Below are 18,364 nucleotides of genomic sequence, written 5' to 3' on the forward strand. Positions count from 1 at the left end.
AATAGCCTGCAGGGGTTATGACGGTTGTCGAAGGGCATCTCGGACACTATAGACCATGATGATCCCCATCCCTTAATTAGTACCTCCAACAGTGACCCTTGCGTGCAGGACAGGGTATTTTTGGCTTGGGCTATATATTCTATTCCATTTTCTACTGTGACTTTCAGACAGCGGCTTTGGACTGTTTTATATGCAAACGCGCACAGAAAAAATGACTATGGAAACCGTCGCGCAAGACCTTGGTGGTGGGAGAAAAATGCCGTGCGGATGGCGATCCTCGAGAAATTTCGTTATCTGTGTGGTTTGTTTTGCAGGAATGACGGTATGGCTATCTTGTTCTGTCATCTGACGCACAAGTCAGAGAGTCCTGCCGATGATAATCGACTTTAGGACATGCTACTTTACGGATTGGTTAGGGTGCCCACGGCGAACCCATTCATGGACCCTACGGTACTGATACTTCCAGATTGTGCCCATTGTTCCGACAGCTCTCCATGAGAGAGTCAAGCTATCTCAGGGAGAGGGTAAGTGTTTTCATCGACAGATACTCGTGCCCAAAGTACTGATCGATAATCTCCCCAGAGCAACGGTGGACGTCGATTCTTCTCGCGCTACACGGAGCAGCAATGACCATAGTGTCTCGTGAGTTTTGACCCTCCTCGCTGGAATGAAAACCCTTGACGCGGTCACAATGTAGCCATATGCGGATATCTTGCAGACCGCGCCCAGTCCCGTCGATGGCCGTTCCTCATAGGGCTTGCGATCTTGGTGGTTGCCACGGCGCTACTATGTATAGGCACGAACCTGGCTCTGTGGATCGTGGGTCGCTTACTTCAGGGCGCTGCTGGGGCGATGGTTTGGACCGTCGGGCTCGCGCTGCTGGTCGATCGATTTGAGGAGGATGCACTGGGACAAGCGCTGGGGTATGCCGCCATGTCCACGGTAGGGGGAACCACGGCTGGCCCGCTCTTGGGGGGCATTCTCTATGAGCATGGCGGCTATTACGCCCCGTTCGGACTAGCATTTGGCGTTCTTGTGTTGGACGCGGTCCTCCGCATGATGATCGCCGAGAATGCGCCAGAAGAGACAACAATGGAGCCTACTAATGTGGAACATGTGCAGGTGAAAACCGAGAAACAAGAAGCACCCGTCGAAGAAAACGCCACTGCCACGGTATCTGGGGAAGAAGGAGCTGGTGTCTGCACGCGAAAAAACCAAACACCAGACCAGTCTGGCCTGAAACCTCCACCGTTGGGCTCCTGTCAACCCTCGGCACATGCCGCAGCGCTTTGCCTGCTCCGGTCTCCACGGATGCTTCTGGCATTGACGGTCTATTTTCTCGTCTCGGCGGTTCTAGCAGCATTTGATAGTGTGTTGCCACTGCATGTCCATGACACCTTTGGTTGGAAGCAAACGGCCCAAGGCCTCATTTTCATCCCCCTGATGGCACCGCATGTCATCGACCCCGTCATCGGCTCTGTGCTAGACCGGTGGCCCAGAACCCGCTACTACTTGATTGCCGCAGCCCTTTTTGCAATGGTACCGCTGTTGTGCAGCCTGCGGTATGTTACGGAGAACCTTCTCAGTCATAAGATTCTTCTCTGCGCATTGCTGGCGCTCATTGGTGCTTGCATTGGTATCATCGAGACACCAGTTATGGTCGAGGTGACCCGTCTTGCGCTTGACGCACCAGTCGCTAGCCCCGGGGCGTTGGGCGGAAAGGCCTTGATTGCACTGGCCTGCGGACTGAGCAATGGCTTTTTTGCTGCTGGGGCATTGATGGGACCCTTTTTCGGAGGATACATTCGAGATTATGCCGGGTGGACGACTATGTCGTGGGCCCTGGCGGTGCCGATGGGCGTGTGTGGAGTGGTGGTGTTGGTATCTCGTCACTGAAATGACTAGCTGGAGGCAGACAGATCTTGATCCTGCCCAAGAATCCTTTGTGCTTGTTGCTTTTCTAGTCGCAATTATCTTTTTGTTCTAATATCATTCATCACTACATTGTAAGAAGGCGCTACAGATCGAACTACATATGGTAAGAGACATGTGATCTCTACGGCATATATATATGCCGAGTTTCGAGACATCAGCATGCAACGCAGTATGCCACGCAAACTCATGAATCAATTGAGGAAATGCTGTCAAACTAGACAAACTGATCCATATTCATAGAATTCTGTCTTCCTCCCTTTGTTTTTTTTTCTTTTGGCGGCGGGGGAGTGGATGTGTCGGGTATTTCGAGGGATGGAAGCATGAAAGGAAAGAGTGATATCGTATCGGCATTTGTGCACGAGCATGACGAAGAACTAGCATCAATGGAGAACCAAAGAGTAGGACATGCCCTTGAGATTTGTCTAATATCGATCGCTACGAAGTACATCTACCTGTACAACCTGCGATGCGAGGCTACCTGATGGACGAACGCGCGGCAGCCACATAGCGCCCTTTATGACGTGTATATGTATATAGTTCACGGCAAGGGGCAACGGACGCGTCATATAATACAATGGGCACAACAGGATAGACCAGCTGAAAGGACTCGGGTCACGTCCTGTTGGAATGCGGGTCCGTGTCGGGTGTTCAGGTCGTCTTGTATGGTTTTTCTGCGTAGTCATTCATGGATGACAATGATATTATCTCAAGACCACTACACAAAACGTTGACCAACTTTTGGTATAGGGCTTAGCCTGACTGATATACCCAACATATTACTCTGGGACTAACAGACCCATCGTATGCTCCGGCGAGTTCGAGCAGGTATGTATGCCATTAAGTACGTACTCTTTGGGTTCGCGAAGGCATGTGCGTACTACTACGTGTATTCCGTAACTCTATATCTTGATAAACCAGGCAACAGATGTAAGATTTTATCCATAAACCCTTCTTCCTAACGCTCAAATGGCCCCGGAATATATGTTAGGTATATCAGTCAGGTTAAGCCCTATACCAAGTTGGTCAACGTTTTGGTGTAGTGGTCTTGAGAATATATAAACGCCTACACAAAGCTTTCAGCGCCAGGTTTGCTTCATCATTAACAGCTCATGACTGGTAGACCATACTATTCGTCAATAGCAATGTCTCTCGTGTTTTAGCCATGTGTCCTGCTTATGCATCACTCTCTCCGGTTGCTCTCCTGCATGCGAGATGTCCTGCAGCCAAATCCTCTAAGCCCATTGATGCCCCCATCTGGCGCAGTTTCCGCCTATTGGTCTTCCCAGAAACAGTCATCGGAATCTGCCTCACCGGTATGTATACAGCAGGGATGAACGTCTGCGGTACGTAGTCAGCCAGACGCTCAACACCGGCTATGAGGTCTTTCAGAATTCCCCCGGGACTGCAAGGGGACAAAGCCATGTCATCGCCAATTACTAGGAAGGCAGCCAAGATCGGCTTGGTATATCCAGAGGGAATGATCATTTCGGCTACCACACCGACATGCTCCTTTAGGAACCGGCGCACATTGTGCTCGACCTCAGAGAGCTCAACTCGTTCACCGTGGATCTGCACTTGGGTGTCCTTGCGGCCAATGACGGTCAAGTTCCCATTGTCGTCACAACGGACCAAGTCGCCCGTCTTGAACAGTCGTCCTTGTCGTCCGGGAACGCCAGGGCAACCACAGTGTAACCAGGTAGGGCTAACAAACGGTGCTGCATTCGGGACATTCCCGACGTACCGGTCGAGGAGGATCGGTCCCTCCACCAACAACTCCCCAATTGCTCCATCAGGCAGGAGCTTGTCGTGGTTGTGGGGGTCAACTACCCACCGCAGACAGACAGAAGTTGATCCGGCGAACCCCGTCTGGAAGGCTTCCGGGTCGACAACGCATGCAGCAACGTGGGGACATTCAGCAGGCCCGTAGAAGTTGAACATCGTCACTCGCCCGGCCCACTTAGACACAACATGCTTGGGTAATATCTCACCCTCCGAGGCAAGAGTCTTCAGGGAGGGAACAGCGTCCGGATCAAGGCCTTCGGCCAAGGTTGGAGTCAGGTAGACGGAATTGGCTCGCAGCGCCTCGAGAGTGGCGGGAGAGCAGTTTACGCCGTCTTTCTCCGGTGGGATACAGAGACAACCTCCCGCTAAGAGCACAGCAATCGTTTCCATCATGCTCACGTCAAACTCATAGGAAGCGGTCTGAAACTGTCTCGTGTGCGGACCCATCGACTGTATGTTGGCGATCTCCTGGCAGTTGGTCGCCAGTACTTCATGCGTCCAGACAATGCCCTTTGGCTGGCCCGTGCTTCCAGATGTGAATAGTTGAACACAATCTTGGCTCAAAGAGCACTTGGGGATGAGAGATAATTCTTCAGTATCCTGCGACAGGAGATCATGCACCGTGTATGTTCGCACAAGATCGGCCAGCCAACTCGGAGCGTCTGCGCCGGTGAGGGCAAATGGAGGCTTGTCCACACTCAAGATGGCTTCTGTTCGACCCTTGGGAATAGAGCTGGCCAACTGAAGAAAAACACCCCCTGCCTTCATAACCCCCAGAATCGCGACTGGCATCCATTTCGATTTTTCAAAATGCAGGGGTACGGTCACGTCCCTCCCCACCCCTTCTCGGATCAAGCCCAGTGCCAACCGAGTTGAAAAATGATCCAACTCTTTGTACGTCCAGGACCCGTCCCATGCACATACCGCGCATGCCTCTGGACGCTCCCTGGCATGTCGACGAATGGTTTCATGAGCGGGAGTCTCGACCGCTTGGGGAACCGTTCCGTTTCTCCGCCAGACGTCTGCGAGGTCACGCTCACTGATAATACCGATATCCGACAAGGCCGTGTTCTCGAGTCGACCGTAGGCCAAATCCTCAAGCAGCTTCTGGGTTGAGCGAGCTATTCGCTGAGCCTCTTCCAAGCGGAGGACATCCCCAGAAGTATACACCTTGAAGTGCAATCCCGACTCTCGTTGACCGCACTCCAAAATATATACGCAGTCTCTTTTGCCGTCATTCGGTTCTATCTCAAATTAGCCGCGAGCTCACAGATCAAATGTAAATCCCTTACCTGGTCCATAGACTATGGAAAACCCTTGGGGTTGGGCATGCTCTGCGGCGTTGTGTTTGCACAAGATACCCTGATTCTCGAGTACTATTTGCCCCTCCAGTTGCCGTAGAAGGCCTCCCACATTCATATCAGGTCCAGTGAGCACACGCACTGGAAGAGACACATGCGTATTATCTCCAGCTACCCGAAGATGAAAGTGAATCTCATCCTTGTAGAACCATCGTGATCCAACAATGGACCATGCTGCCGCAACCAACCGCTCCGGTATCACCGGATACTTCTCCCAGTCGAGGATCACGTCAAAAGAAGTGACTTTGCATGGTGTGTGCGTATTGAACTTGTTCGGAAAAAACTCCCGGCAACTGGACATTTGAGGGTGAGACATCGGTGATTCTTTTCCTAACAGGAACCGTTGGATTCGATCGTTGAAAGGGTAATATTGAGCCGATTTAATCAGCGGCTTCCCGCTATGCAAATCGCCTCTTATACTCAATCTTTTGACGGTGTCATTCCGGGCAGGATAGGTGGTGAGCTGGCTGCATGATGATTGACTGATAAGTTGCCTTCCTCTTCCAGGCTCGAGCGGAATCTATATATGCAAGGGGGATGTGTATACAGATGTGTTCAGCGCGTCATACTGGAGGACAGTCACACCGCTGGTTACGCCCACGCTACACCTCACATGGCCAGTGCAATGAAAAGGCAAGTATCGAGTTTTCCATGTACTGCATATCCCCGGTGCTCAATGTGGGTCCGCAAAGATTTTCTTGCAGGTAGGCGGCATGAGACAAATCAGAGCTATTAAGTAGACCACGCCATTGCGAAAATGAATTTCGGTCTTTGACTTTTGTCTGTTGATGGCCATCGCATTAAACTCTATCATATCTACTCTTCGGCACAGGATGTTGGGATCTGATTCAAGCGCATTCCCTACAAACTCTTGCAGAACATATGTGGTGTAATTCACTGGCTAGGTCCCCCCCCCCAGGCTTTTGTTATAATTTTTTCTTTCTCTTTTTCTAAGTGCTGTAGCAACGAGCAAGAAGACTTCGCACAGGTATGTTCTGATCTTTGGTCTTGTCTTCCACGATCGGCTCGAACAGGACATCCAGGCCCTCTCTAAACAGAAGACAGTGCGTCGATCCTCCGTAGTGAAAGCATCCAATCTCATCACCGGCCCGTACATGATCGCCCTCCTTAACGAACGCTTCGCACGACGATACCTCGCCCATACCAACTGCCACAAGGCCGACCAGACCGACACGCATATCGTAGGCATCGATCAAGATCGCTGCACGCGCCGCGACGGTTGCCAGGTAGCTCTGGGACTTCTCCATAGCCAGGATATCAGACATGGGTAGCTGGGAAAAATAGCTACCGTCTAGATAGAGGACCTTCCGAACGATGCCCGAGACGGGAGCATGCCACCGGTGATAGCTCAGCGCGGATAGGTAGGCTTGGTAGACGGTGCCGTTTTCAAAGTGCGCTGCTAGTGGATCGTTGCCGAGCATGGAGCGGATGGAGTATGACGTGCCCTTGAGGACGATGGCGGTGCCGCTTGAGCAACATCGGGTGATGTGCCATGGCTTCGACTCGCAGGCGTTCAAAATTACTGAGCCCCCGTTGGCGAGGAGAGCATCGTGGCTTGGGGTGGGTCGGAGACCGGGCTTGAATTTGCGGCTGAAGAATGCGTCCCAGGATGGGAATCCCAGCGTTTCTGGATCGTTGGGGTCTGGACAGTCATAGATGTCAATAAAGTTTCGGATCCCTCCAGTGGGTTTGTTGGCGACGTCTTCTAGCCTCGCTACGGCACGGGGTGACAGCCAGCCGGTCTGCGAATTGAGAACGTAGAGTGAGTTGGGGGATTCTAGAAACTGGGCCCATGTCTGCAGGATATGTTTGAGGTGTTGATTGACAGCGACGTGCCTGAACAGTTGTAGGCCGCTGTGGGTTTCCATGAGGACCATGAGGATGAGGTTGAAAGGAAGGCCACCGAGATTGTCGGGCCTGTCGTGGTCCTCCCACACGGGAGACTGTGTCAGAATATAATCGAACATCTGCATGAGAACGTCAATGCTGTTGATGGCGAGGTAGACCTGATGGGCTCTCTTCGCCTCGACCAGCTCTTTTGCCTCTGCGAACATGGAATGGCAAAGCGCTTCCAGTGTCTCGTCGCCTTCAAGCAACTTCTTCAATGCCGTCACGGTGGGATCCAAAACACGAGGCAGGCGACTTTTGAGACCGGCGACCATCTCTTGGAAGCGGCGAGTGGTGGTACTGTCCGTGGGGAGGTTATCACAAAGAGAACCCATAGTGAATGGCTAGGCAATGGTGCGTAAAGCTAGGACGCACAGTGCTCCTGGGTATCTTGTTTTTTTCGAGTAGATTGTAATGTCTTTTCTCCAACTTCCATGCTAGTTGGGGAAGTCCCCAGAAATAGGGACCTACAGAAATCACCTCAATTAGGGACAGATTGACTTCCATTGAGTCTCATTTCGGTTCCATATGGGCCGGCATACAGCGCTCAGTTGCGTGGCTTAAAGGACGTAAGCTCCTTGCATACTCTACTTGACGCGTATCATATGCAACATGGGATGTCCGTGCCTCCGAGGTGCATCCTTGATGCAAGGAGCAATATGAGTCGGCCAGCCCCGTTCAAGACCCACTATAACACTTTTCACCGAGTTCGAAACCAGCTCGTAGTTCTAGGGTATTAAAGCAAAAACAAGCGTCGACACAGTCGGTCTTAATACCTACTAGCCAAACATCTCTATCCCCTCGTTCGTCATGCTCCGATATATTGCCGGCCTTGCCTTACTGCCCTGTGTGGCTGCACCGTTCTACCTGTCCGCAGACCCGAGTCGGGAAGAACGGGCGGCCTTCTATCATCTCTTGAAAAGCTATGTCCTTGGTTTCGCAGTCGCCATGTTCTGCATGTATGTCGTACCACTGCGCCACTGTCCGTCCAACCCTCTTCTGAGCCACATGGTTCAACGCCGCAAGGAGATGAACATTCGGTATAAAATCGGCGGGACCAATGCGGACCTGGCCTACGGACTTGAGAACCTCTGGTTCAACGCGGACTTGGAGCCCCAGTCCTTGTGGGTTAATCTGGGGTTCTGGAAGGTGAGATTCCCCATCAATGGTTGTGGGGTGACTTCAGCGCTGATTGACCCTAGAACGCAACCCATCCCTCCGAGGCTTGCGCAGACCTGTTCAGAGAGCTTCTAGCCACGGCTGGGATCTCCGCTCAACAGCAGTTTTCGATGGTGGAGGTCGGGTGCGGGTGTGCTGAGACCGCCCGCTTGTTGTTGAAGGAGTATCAGGACAAATGCACCCACTGGGTTGGCCTCACGCTCAGCTCTATCCAGGCGAAGATGGCAGAATCCCGCTTGAGAGAAGATGAAAAATTGTTCCACGGGAAGAACAAGACCCAATGCCAGATTTTCCAGGCCGATGCCGCGCAGCCGAATACCTGGGACGCCGAAATCAGTGGCGCAGTCCGCTCATTGCCCAACCCGTGGCTTGTATCTCTAGATGCCCTGATTGATTTCCGTCCCTCGAGAAAGCCTATTCTCTCATTTGCTCGACAGGAGCTGGGAGCCTCGGTTGCGTTCACGGAACACCTCAAAAAGGAGAATATGTCGACGCTTGATACCCTTAAAACATGGGCTTCCTTCCGTCTGCTCGACACGTCCTGGGACCGCGTGTTAACCAGGCAGAATTGCATTGAGACACTTGTGGAGTGTGGTTACAAGCGGGAGAATATCTCCATCGTCCCGTATTCAGAGCATGCGTACGCCCAGTATAGCCGCTTTATCAGCCAGCAGGGACGCAGGTGGCAGGAGATGGGGGGCAGCAAGTGGGATTATATGGACTTTTCGATAGCAGGATTTGTTACCAACTGGTGGGCACGTACTGGGCTGGTCGAGGCATGTATCATTGTCGCGCGGGCTTGATCATGAGCAAACCATGGAGAAGTTTGGCTGGTTCTCCTAAAGAAAAGTCTGGTGAATAGCAGAGTGCGTCGGAGGGTTGAGAAGACAGGCCCAGAAAATGCTGCCATGATGTGCTGCCGGATATCATAACACTGGAGTTGGACCGGAATATAGTCACTCTCCTTTTGTTGATGATGGGCACGGGGCGAGGACCTTTCTTTGCCAAGTATGGATAGTGGGGGCAAGGAGCAAGAAAACCGATCAAGATTTTGATGAATTAAATGCTTTCGATTTTATGGAAGAAAGTCTGTAGATTTCACGAGGAATAAAAGGAAATTTACAGTAGGATGAATATAAATCTATCAGTAGTCTGTTGCTATATTTGAAGCATGACAGTCACTGCTTTGACAGATGGTACTCTGACCATCGTAATTCTATTTTCTTCTGACCGTTTATCTTGAGGTAGCCAACTTTCAATATTATGGCTACGTCTTCTGTGTCAAATAAATTCCAAATATATGCACTGAAATTCGAATACACCACGTATTCCAGAGGGTAGAACTGGACACCCTACTACTTTACCAGGGGCCGGGACTGACTGTGTGAGAATACTCCGAGGTAGCATGACAGGAAGAAATATTGCTATGAACTAAGTAATGGGCTGGGTCAAGTATAACCCAGTCAGATGAAACTGTCTGCGGGTCGCCAGTGGAATGACATCCCAGAATATACGTATGGTAGCTTGTAAAACCAGATCATCGAATGCATTGAGTATGCCAGCAAATTACTATAATAAACTACCCAAAAAAGAAAAGCATTCTATGCGAAGAATAGCAAGCGATCAAGAACACCCAAAGATGGGAACCAATGGAACCACTGGAATAGAATGTCGTAACTCAAGCCTCCTTGACCTGCAACACCTCATCAGTCTCCTCAGAAAGCAACACTTTGCGCGCTTCGGTGCTCTTCTTCCTAGGGTTGGGCGCTGCAAAGATATCAGTGAGCTCCTCGAGAGTGCGCTGGCACGTCTCAACCGCGAAGAAGTAGATGAACGAGGCTTGAACCATATTCCACGCCGCCAGGATAATGTACGTGTGCCAATCTATAACCTCCATGGCGTTGCCGATACCAAACTGGTTGACCAGCAGAGCGATGTTGGTGAAGACGGAGTAGACGGCCATGCCCTTGGCGCGGGTCTCATACGCCAGACACTCGACGGAGTACATGGCTTGCAGTGGTGTCCAGCCAAAACTGTAGAAGAAGCCGATGAGGAAAATGATCACGATTGATGCGGTGGCGGCCGACTTTTGTTCGTTGCCTGAGTATACGCCTGTTGTGGCTGACAATCCGGCGAAGGAGAGCTGGGAGGGAATTAGCGAGGATGGAAGATGGAAGATGCAGCCACAGAAGCTTGACTTACGCCGCAAAGAACAGAAGCACCGAGCAGCATCGGTCGTCGTCGCAGTTTCTGTGCGAAGAATCCACCGATATAGGCCCCTCCAGCGGAGAGGACAGTGAAGCCGAGATTGACGTCCAGGACTGTGGTCGTATCGGTGATACCAGCGCTCTTGAGAAGTCCACCCATATAGTACGTCGTGACGCCTCCCTGCGCCCACTGGCTCATGAACGAGGCAATTCCGACGCAAATCAGACGCCATCTAGCGGCCTTGGTGTCGACGAGCTCCCGGAAGTCCCATGAGCGCTTGTCCGAGCCTTCGAGGTTGATCGCATTCTCGTATTCGCGGATCTGCAATTCCACGTAGGCGTTGTCACGCGAGCCCTCGCCGTGGTACTTGGTGATGACGTCCCATGCCTGTTCACGGTGTCCGTGGCTGTAAAGCCACCGGGGCGATTCGGGGAGGAACCACACAAACAGTACCACAAAGCTCGACGAGATGAGCTGACACCAGATGGGGATGCGCCATGCCCTGGAGTCTGGGTAGATGAGGCATCCCCGACAGGCTCCCGCGGCAGCGATAGCACCGACAAAGTACTGGCAGTTGTAGAGACCGGTTAGGACGTCACGGTATGCAGGGTGACTCATTTCGACCACGTAGGCGGGGGCAGCAGATGCTGCCATGGAATATCCCCAGCCTGCAATGGGTCAAGAAGACAAGGTGTTAGTGATACCATCAGAAAGGGGAGACCTAGTCATCTCACCAAGGAAGAATCGGCTCGCCAGGAGTTGGCCCATGTTGTTGGCTGTGCCTCCCAGGATGGTCCCGACGATGACAATGACGGATCCAGCAAACATGCCTAGCCGACGACCCCAGTTGTCCAGCAAAAAGCCGACGAAAGGCAGTGCACTGACGCCGCCGATTGTGTACATCCCCTGGATAAGGGACGCCTGGGAACCGACGAGGCCGGCACCGAAGGTTTCCTGAAACTGTGGGATGGGAAGCAGGGCACCCATCAGGGAGCCATCAAACCCTGAGTCTCATCAGCTCACTATACTTGACCGACCACCAGGTGTTTTGACCCTACCGTTCAAGGCTGAGCACAGATAGCCCACCAACAGGCATGCGTACAGCTGAAGCATCGCCCGACTCCAGGGCAATGGAGGATGGCTTCGACGGGCCATTTCCAGGCCCATCGAGCCCTGGAGGACTTCGACTCGGATGCCATCGATGTTTTCCTCGTGGACGGACTCCGTAGACGCTCCCTTCTCAATAGAACTGCGCGGTTGGGCGTGTTCTCCCATGGTGTCGAAAGAGGGTTGGATCTGTGTGTTTCAGATCACAAATCTCAAAGCTGCACATAAAACCAGGAAACGTGAAACAGGATGGGTGAGTCGACGCATTTATTCTTTTCTCTTGTCCCAGGCCTGCTCCTCTCCCTTCTCCGCGCAGGCTGGCACCTGGTTCGTTTGTCGCGGAGCGTTGCAGATCTCCTTGGCCCAAGTAGACCACCTTGTCGAAAGAGGAGTGGGGAGGGATCCTCGAAATAGTAACTAGACTATTACTATCAGATACGTGGTATAACTGGTAGTATACACACTAACCGAAGTATAATAGTATATTAAATGGCTTGGTCTTGTCACGAAAAGTATTATAAAAATTAAATTAGAGTGGCGTTCGGTGCGGATTAGAGTAGACTCTTGCCAGCGCCAACCCTAGCGGGGGTACCAATCCTGCCAAAGCACGCTATGAAACAGGCACATGTAGAACGGTCTAGAGACTGGGGGTGCTGAGCAGGAAGCTTAGCAGGGTTGACCTTTGGACTAGCGGCAGAAGCAATCTGGAGTGCGTACACGAGATATCTATGGATTCCCATAGTTAATTCCGGAGTACATTGCAGTGGAAAGGCATCGTACCAGCTCCATGACTTGGGCATCTCTCCGCCCGAGTGAAACCATGAGTATATTCCAGGACCCCTGACAGGACAAAGATGGGCTTGAAGCTTGAGAACGCCATGATCCCATGGGCTGGTCCGTAGCCCCACTCGCATCCCAGTCCGTCGTCTTCCCCGCGTCCTCCGTGTCCAAAGGGGGATTTCTCCGCATCCTCCGTCTCTCCCCTATTCGCTCTCCACAGTCACTCGGTGAGCGAGAATATTGACGGGGAAACTTCTCCGCAGCCGGGGAAGAAACCATACACCCCAGGATCCATCCGAACACGATGAGACGAGATGAGATGAGGTGGAAAAACTGGTCACCACTGCCTCCCTTCCTAAATCACCAGAGAATCGAATAAACAGACTTGATCGGTTGAAGAAGCAGCGCGGACCACCCGCCTAGCTCCTCGGAGGTTGAACCGGTCCATGAATGGCACGGTCTCGGTATCAACCTTTGTTGTCACGAAATAGTACGATCTCGCTCGACCACTGGGATCCCCGCACTGGAATCCTGTCACTTGATCGTGCATCTTTCCGGGGGTGGGTAGTGGGACACCCGATGAAGTATCTTATCGCCATCGCATGATCATCTTCGCTCGGAGCGCGAACATGGATAAGATCCGGCTTGACGTGACAGCACGAGACATTTCCGGTGGAACCGTCTGCCAAGGCCCGGCTGAAACCACACCCGTAACAGGAAACTGAAGGCCCCACGCTTAAGTAGCGCATGTCCTGATATCAAGTTTCGGTCGGGATGGAACCGATCCCTCTAATACCGGCCCAATCTCGGCTTGCAACAGGGCCAGGGTTTGCACTTGACCGCGGCTTACACAGCTACAGTGAAGACTAACTCACTAGCTTTGAGGGAGTCAGGATTGACGGAAATAAAGTCATGCTAACTTGTTTCACTGTTAAACGATCCCCCGTCAGAAAAGCGAACCCTGTATATCCGCGGAAATCAAACAAATGACACAGACAATAGTGGGTCAAGTCTGGGTAAACGGGCCGTCCTCCCCAGAGGATATATATGTGTATCCCCTGGCTACAACTGGACTAGCACTTCTTTCCTGTGTCGGGGAGAGGATGTTGGGCAGGATCCAGCACAAATTGCCGCAGAATAATTCCCTGTCTGTGTCGTTGGAAGAAGAAGGTTTGTCGTGCTTACCAAGAGATCAGGCAAGTGTGCCGCTGTGATGTGTTCGTCTTTGTTTTTGTGCCAGACACGCTATATCGCTCGGAAACCGATTCTAACAAGTACCCTCGAAGTCACACTGTTTTTTGATGGTGTGCTTTTGCTTGAGATATGCGGTGATGCCAAAGGTTGTCGGGCCAATTGCATTGGTAGCAATGTTCGATTGTTCAAGCTTTGCTTGATTGTCGATATCTTTTCAACTCATGGGACTTGGAAGCATTGAAGCTGATTGATAGTTGCCCGACCATAGTATTAGAGAAGGAAAGTTCCACTGGAGAAACTAGCAGATTAATTTGAATATATTTTCCCCTAATCATCTATCTTTTTTGCAGAGACCATACCATTTTGCCAATTGACACGGCTCTACATTTAGGTAATGATTGTCTCGGCCCATCGAAGTTCAAGAATACCCAAGCGCTGTTCAAGAAACCCCGTACTTGGCAGTAGAGCAAGAGTAACATCGCTCAAGAAGAAATCACAGGATCTATATTCTCAGTAGGCCATAAGGATATAACATCCGGTCAGCACCAAAAGCGGGTTCCACCTCTATGGCTGTTCTGCATGGTCAACACGCCAGCCCTACACACAAGACCGAGCTTTCCTTCTACCATCTTCGAACCAGATATACATCAAAGTTGAAAGCTGTACTGGAGGCAAATCATCAGTGATTCTTGCGTTCTCTTCCCTACTGGACTGAAGTGTGGGCACGCCCCGCACTCAAAGGTTACCTAACCCTCTTAGCGTTAGTCCTTGTTGGAAGTGCTTATGACTCTACATGCTGGTCTCGTCATCTTTTGATCAATTGCCTATATGCCACCTATATGCCAAGGAAACATCTACTCACATAATTATCAATTAGCATTGATATACTTGTCTCGATTATCCAGCAAAGAAAGAAGACTCGCGATGGATCTTCAAGACGTCGAGCATACGGTCCGCGAGCAGGGAAAGCTCCAGCAGGAGCTGTGGAAGACTGCACAAACACCCTGGACCTCCTCCATCTTGCCCAGAGCGGATTCCCTGATTCAAGCGAGGGCATCGCTTCCAAAATCCCTAGCCAATGAGGGTATGGGCTTTGACCACACCAGGAAGCACATTCTAGACGATATCGTCCCGGGATTCAACGCCAGCAGCATAAGCCCCAACTACTACGGATTCGTCACGGGTGGGATCACCCCAGCTGCGCAGTTCGCGGATAGCATTGTTTCCACGTACGACCAGAACGTCCAGGTTCATCTCACAGAGCACACAATTGCTACCGATGTCGAATTCAATGCCCTAGGCCTCCTCGCGGATCTTTTGCGCCTGGATAAGCAAACCTGGCAGCATGGTACCTTTACGACAGGCGCCACAGCTAGTAATATCCTTGGCTTGGCCTGTGGCCGGGAGTATGTCTTGCGGGCTGCAGCAAGCAGGAAGGGCGCGACATCCACAAGTGTCGGAGAACATGGCCTCTTCGAAGTCCTCCTGGCAGCAGGTCTCTCGGGCGTGCAAGTCCTTTCCACACTGCCACACTCATGCATCGCAAAGGCCGCTGGGATACTGGGCATCGGCCGCGCAAATGTCAAAAACATATGCCGAGAGGACAACCCCCTTCTCATCGACCTAGCACGCCTTGAAGCGGAATTGGCGCAATCGGACAAAGCATCCATTGTTGCTGTCTCCTGTGGAGAGGTCAACACCGGTAACTTTGCGACAACAAGCCTCCAAGACATGCAGGCCATCCGCCGGCTGTGCGATAAATACGGTGCCTGGTTGCACGTAGACGGCGCATTCGGCATATTCGGGCGTATCTTAGCCGACAGCGAGGAGTTCGCTGCAGTCAAACAGGGAAGTGCAGGGATGGAGCTTGCCGACTCCATCGCGGGCGACGGACACAAGATGCTCAATGTGCCGTATGACTGCGGGTTCTTCCTCTGTCGCCATGCAGACGAGGCGGGACGTGTCTTTCAAAATGCCAATGCGGCTTATCTGACGGGTGGGGCGGCCGCCTCGATCCCATCTCCGTTGAATATTGGGATTGAAAACTCCAGGCGCTTTCGGGCGCTGCCTGTCTACGCTTCTCTCGTCGCGTATGGCCGCGTCGGATACCAGGTTATGCTGCAGAAGCAGATCCGTCTGGCTCGCATGATTGCCGCGTGGCTGTTTGAGCATCCAGGGTATAACACCTTGCTGGAAATGGACACGAAAGAGGCGTTGGTGGATAAAACGTTCGTTGTTGTTTTGTTCAGTGCAAAGAACGACGCGTTGAACCAGGATCTTGCGACTAGGATCAACGATACGTCGAAAATTTTCGTTTCTGGGACTAGCTGGGAAGGACGTCCTGCTTGTCGAATTGCGATCTCGAATTGGAGAGTCGAGGAGGAAAGAGATTTTGAGGTTGTAGTTGATGTTTTGGATAATGTAGCCAGACAGGATAATTAAGATGTGGTTGCGCGCCGAGCAAATAAATTTAAACATTTTTTCTCGCTCCTCATGGGTACATATATCCGTACTAGATACGTTCAAAGTATGCACGATTTATAAAAGCCCTATATGTATTTGATCCAACACTGTTTATATACACATCGGCCTGGGTCTTTCACTTTGTATCTCTAATCACCTGCGTCGTCCAGCACCGCCAGCGTTATTGCTGCGATCGGCAATGTTGACCACCTCCCCAATTCCAGCAGCTTCCTGCTCATCTTCGAGCGCCATAATCTCCTCTCTGCTATCCCACCACCTCTCTTCGGCCATGCTGAACGCATCCTTGCGCAACTCCTTGATGTTCTTCGCCACTTCCACATCTTTGTGTTTCAAGGCGTCCATCAACACATTCTGCCACTCTTCGGAGGTACGAGTAAAGAACTCCCTTAAGCTCTCGAAAGGACGAGGAAGGGGCCTGCTGTCCTGAACAGACGGCTCGCTTTCCTGTTCTTCCACTTCCAGTTGCTCCATTCCTTGAGTAACGGATGGGACTGTTGTTTCGGTGGGAGCGGGCGAGGCGGTGTCCACTGACATCGCTTCTTCTTCCTCTCCCTCCTCTTCGTCCTCATCTTCGTCTTCGTCCATCTCGTCGTCACTGTCTTCCTCGTTAAGAAGGTGCCAATTCTCGGGCTCGTTATAGAAGATCTCCTTGACACCATCCATCTTGACCAAGTCGACAGAGTACATGTCGTTGAATGTGAATTCTCGATCCCCCTTCTCGAAGGTTCCACCGAATATATAGAGAGTATCGTCCTGCACGGCCAACTGGGCGTTGAATCTTCTGTGCGGCATTTCGAAGCGGACCACAGCCGGCTGCTTCTCTTGCTCACTCGGATCATCTTCAGCCTTAGGGGTGCTCAGCTGCATCTCATCGTCGTCATCTTGACTGCGGATTCCACCCTTCGACTCTAAGGCTTTCAAGTTCTGCAAGAGCTCCTCTTCGTCCGCCTTGCTTCGATCCCGAGATTTATTCGCTTGGTTGGCCAACTGCTTCTTGGCTTGCGCTCTTGGTCGTCGCAGACTTAGGGGGAAGAAACGGTTGCGATCAGTGTTCCAAGCGTACATGGTGTCGAAAAATTCACTGTCAATGCCCTCTTCGGTGAGCTCCACATCGTGGACACCTCCGAACATGATCCCGCGCCCTTTGTGGTACGCCATGGTGGTGCCCACACGGGGCGGATTCGGAGAGTTCGCGGGCTTCTTCCGGCGTTCCCAGCGGACTGTAGGGGCGGCTGTCGCAGGGGCATCGGACTCCGGTGGCGTGATTCTCAGGAGCCATGTGTCCTGGTGGACCATAGGCTTCATGGTCATACGCTGCGGTCCACCCTTCTGAGACTTGTTCCCTACGCCGGCGACTGCTTTGACACGCGAATAACCGCCGTACAGTACCGCGCCAGAGTCATGGGGCAGAAAAGAGAACGATGACCGAGGATCGGGTTTCTGGGAAGCCGTTGACAACGGAGGGTTAAACCACGTATACCTCGAGCAGTCATACACCCAAAGATCCTGGAGATATTTCGTCTGCTGCGAGGTATCCTGGAATCCACCAAAGAGAATGATGTAGTTCTAGCACGGCGTTAGTTTATGATGACATGACAACATGGACCACAAGTAGGTCTCATCGCACCTTGTAATATGTCATTCTGTGACCACTCCTGGCCGGAGGGCCCTTGCCCTTGGTCTCGAGGCGGGTCCATTCTCTGGCAGACGGGTCGAGATACCAGAAATCGTTGTAGTGATAGAATGTCCCTTGTTTCGGGGACGAAAACTCTCCTGCATGATGTTATCAGTCCCTCGTCCATCCGAACTTTCACACGCACACCAAGGTACTTGCCTCCGAACAGATAAACGCCCCCCGTATTTCCTCCGCGACACCAAGCATGTCCACTCCGCGGCAGCGGGCTGTTAGGACTGGTGACCTCCTTCCACTCCCGTTTGTCAACGTTATAAACAAAAAGATTGTTGAAAAACGTGGCCAGGTTGCCATCAAAATACTCTCCCCCGTAGACCAGAAGCTCGTTCCTGTTCGAAGGAGACGCAAGCACGGTGGCAGAGGACCGCGGACTCGGTGGCCCCGAGGGAACCTCTGTGACTTTGAGGAATCGCGCCTGCTCCTCTGCATACTGGGCTAGGATCGCGTCTAAATCGGCATCTTCAACGTCACTGTCTGCATCCTTTCCTTTCGACTTGCCCTTCTTCTCCTTTTGCGAGGCCTTCTTAGATTGCTTCGCCGCTACACGCTCCTTGTGTTCGGCGGATTTCTTATTGCTTTTCTTGGCCATATTTTTTCTCTCACTGTCGAGACTCTTTGTTTATGAAAAATGTGTCTCCCCAGAGAAGTGACAACCTAGAAGATCCGGTTCAATGGCCCCTTCTCTACTCGTTATAATGGTGGAGTTATAGTGTTAGCGTTTTTATATACAGCG

General features: G+C 51.9%; 7 protein-coding genes across 7 annotated transcripts; 3 read left to right on the forward strand and 4 right to left on the reverse strand.

The window, feature by feature from the left end:
* Nucleotides 1–217: 217 nt before the first annotated feature.
* Nucleotides 218–1,896, forward strand: BDW47DRAFT_133700 (MFS transporter; the record flags this gene model as incomplete). The annotated part of the gene is made up of 4 exons (XM_024817904.1): nucleotides 218–322; nucleotides 467–524; nucleotides 583–642; nucleotides 698–1,896. 4 exons carry the CDS (start codon nucleotides 218–220, stop codon nucleotides 1,894–1,896), a joined length of 1,422 nt encoding a protein of 473 aa, XP_024675330.1.
* A 949-nt stretch (nucleotides 1,897–2,845) lies between these two features.
* On the reverse strand, nucleotides 2,846–5,602 carry BDW47DRAFT_99917 (non-ribosomal peptide synthetase). Its single transcript, XM_024820962.1, has 2 exons — nucleotides 5,010–5,602; nucleotides 2,846–4,961 (listed from the first exon to the last, which is right to left on the reverse strand). Exons 1-2 carry the CDS (start codon nucleotides 5,392–5,394, stop codon nucleotides 3,109–3,111), a joined length of 2,238 nt encoding a protein of 745 aa, XP_024675331.1. The 5' UTR covers nucleotides 5,395–5,602; the 3' UTR covers nucleotides 2,846–3,108.
* A 277-nt stretch (nucleotides 5,603–5,879) lies between these two features.
* On the reverse strand, nucleotides 5,880–7,433 carry BDW47DRAFT_99918 (putative phosphatidylserine decarboxylase). Its single transcript, XM_024820963.1, has one exon. It carries the CDS (start codon nucleotides 7,319–7,321, stop codon nucleotides 6,029–6,031), a length of 1,293 nt encoding a protein of 430 aa, XP_024675332.1. The 5' UTR covers nucleotides 7,322–7,433; the 3' UTR covers nucleotides 5,880–6,028.
* Nucleotides 7,434–7,994: 561 nt separating this feature from the next.
* BDW47DRAFT_115473 (uncharacterized protein) lies at nucleotides 7,995–8,968 on the forward strand (the record flags this gene model as incomplete). The annotated part of the gene is made up of 2 exons (XM_024814801.1): nucleotides 7,995–8,135; nucleotides 8,189–8,968. The coding sequence occupies 2 exons, from the start codon at nucleotides 7,995–7,997 to the stop codon at nucleotides 8,966–8,968; spliced, it is 921 nt and encodes a 306-aa protein (XP_024675333.1).
* An 875-nt stretch (nucleotides 8,969–9,843) lies between these two features.
* On the reverse strand, nucleotides 9,844–11,648 carry BDW47DRAFT_122877 (MFS general substrate transporter; the record flags this gene model as incomplete). The annotated part of the gene is made up of 4 exons (XM_024815938.1): nucleotides 9,844–10,308; nucleotides 10,368–11,041; nucleotides 11,108–11,377; nucleotides 11,432–11,648. The coding sequence occupies 4 exons, from the start codon at nucleotides 11,646–11,648 to the stop codon at nucleotides 9,844–9,846; spliced, it is 1,626 nt and encodes a 541-aa protein (XP_024675334.1).
* Nucleotides 11,649–14,147: 2,499 nt separating this feature from the next.
* BDW47DRAFT_99926 (pyridoxal phosphate-dependent decarboxylase family protein) lies at nucleotides 14,148–15,912 on the forward strand. The gene has a single exon (XM_024820964.1). It carries the CDS (start codon nucleotides 14,283–14,285, stop codon nucleotides 15,894–15,896), a length of 1,614 nt encoding a protein of 537 aa, XP_024675335.1. The 5' UTR covers nucleotides 14,148–14,282; the 3' UTR covers nucleotides 15,897–15,912.
* Nucleotides 15,913–16,050: 138 nt separating this feature from the next.
* BDW47DRAFT_66619 (putative Kelch repeats protein) lies at nucleotides 16,051–18,345 on the reverse strand. The gene is made up of 3 exons (XM_024819564.1): nucleotides 17,773–18,345; nucleotides 17,566–17,711; nucleotides 16,051–17,504 (listed from the first exon to the last, which is right to left on the reverse strand). Exons 1-3 carry the CDS (start codon nucleotides 18,218–18,220, stop codon nucleotides 16,071–16,073), a joined length of 2,028 nt encoding a protein of 675 aa, XP_024675336.1. The 5' UTR covers nucleotides 18,221–18,345; the 3' UTR covers nucleotides 16,051–16,070.
* Between the last annotated feature and the right edge of the window lie 19 nt (nucleotides 18,346–18,364).

Source organism: Aspergillus candidus, assembly GCF_002847045.1.
Source record: "Aspergillus candidus strain CBS 102.13 unplaced genomic scaffold BDW47scaffold_5, whole genome shotgun sequence".
Lineage (NCBI taxonomy): Eukaryota > Fungi > Ascomycota > Eurotiomycetes > Eurotiales > Aspergillaceae > Aspergillus > Aspergillus candidus.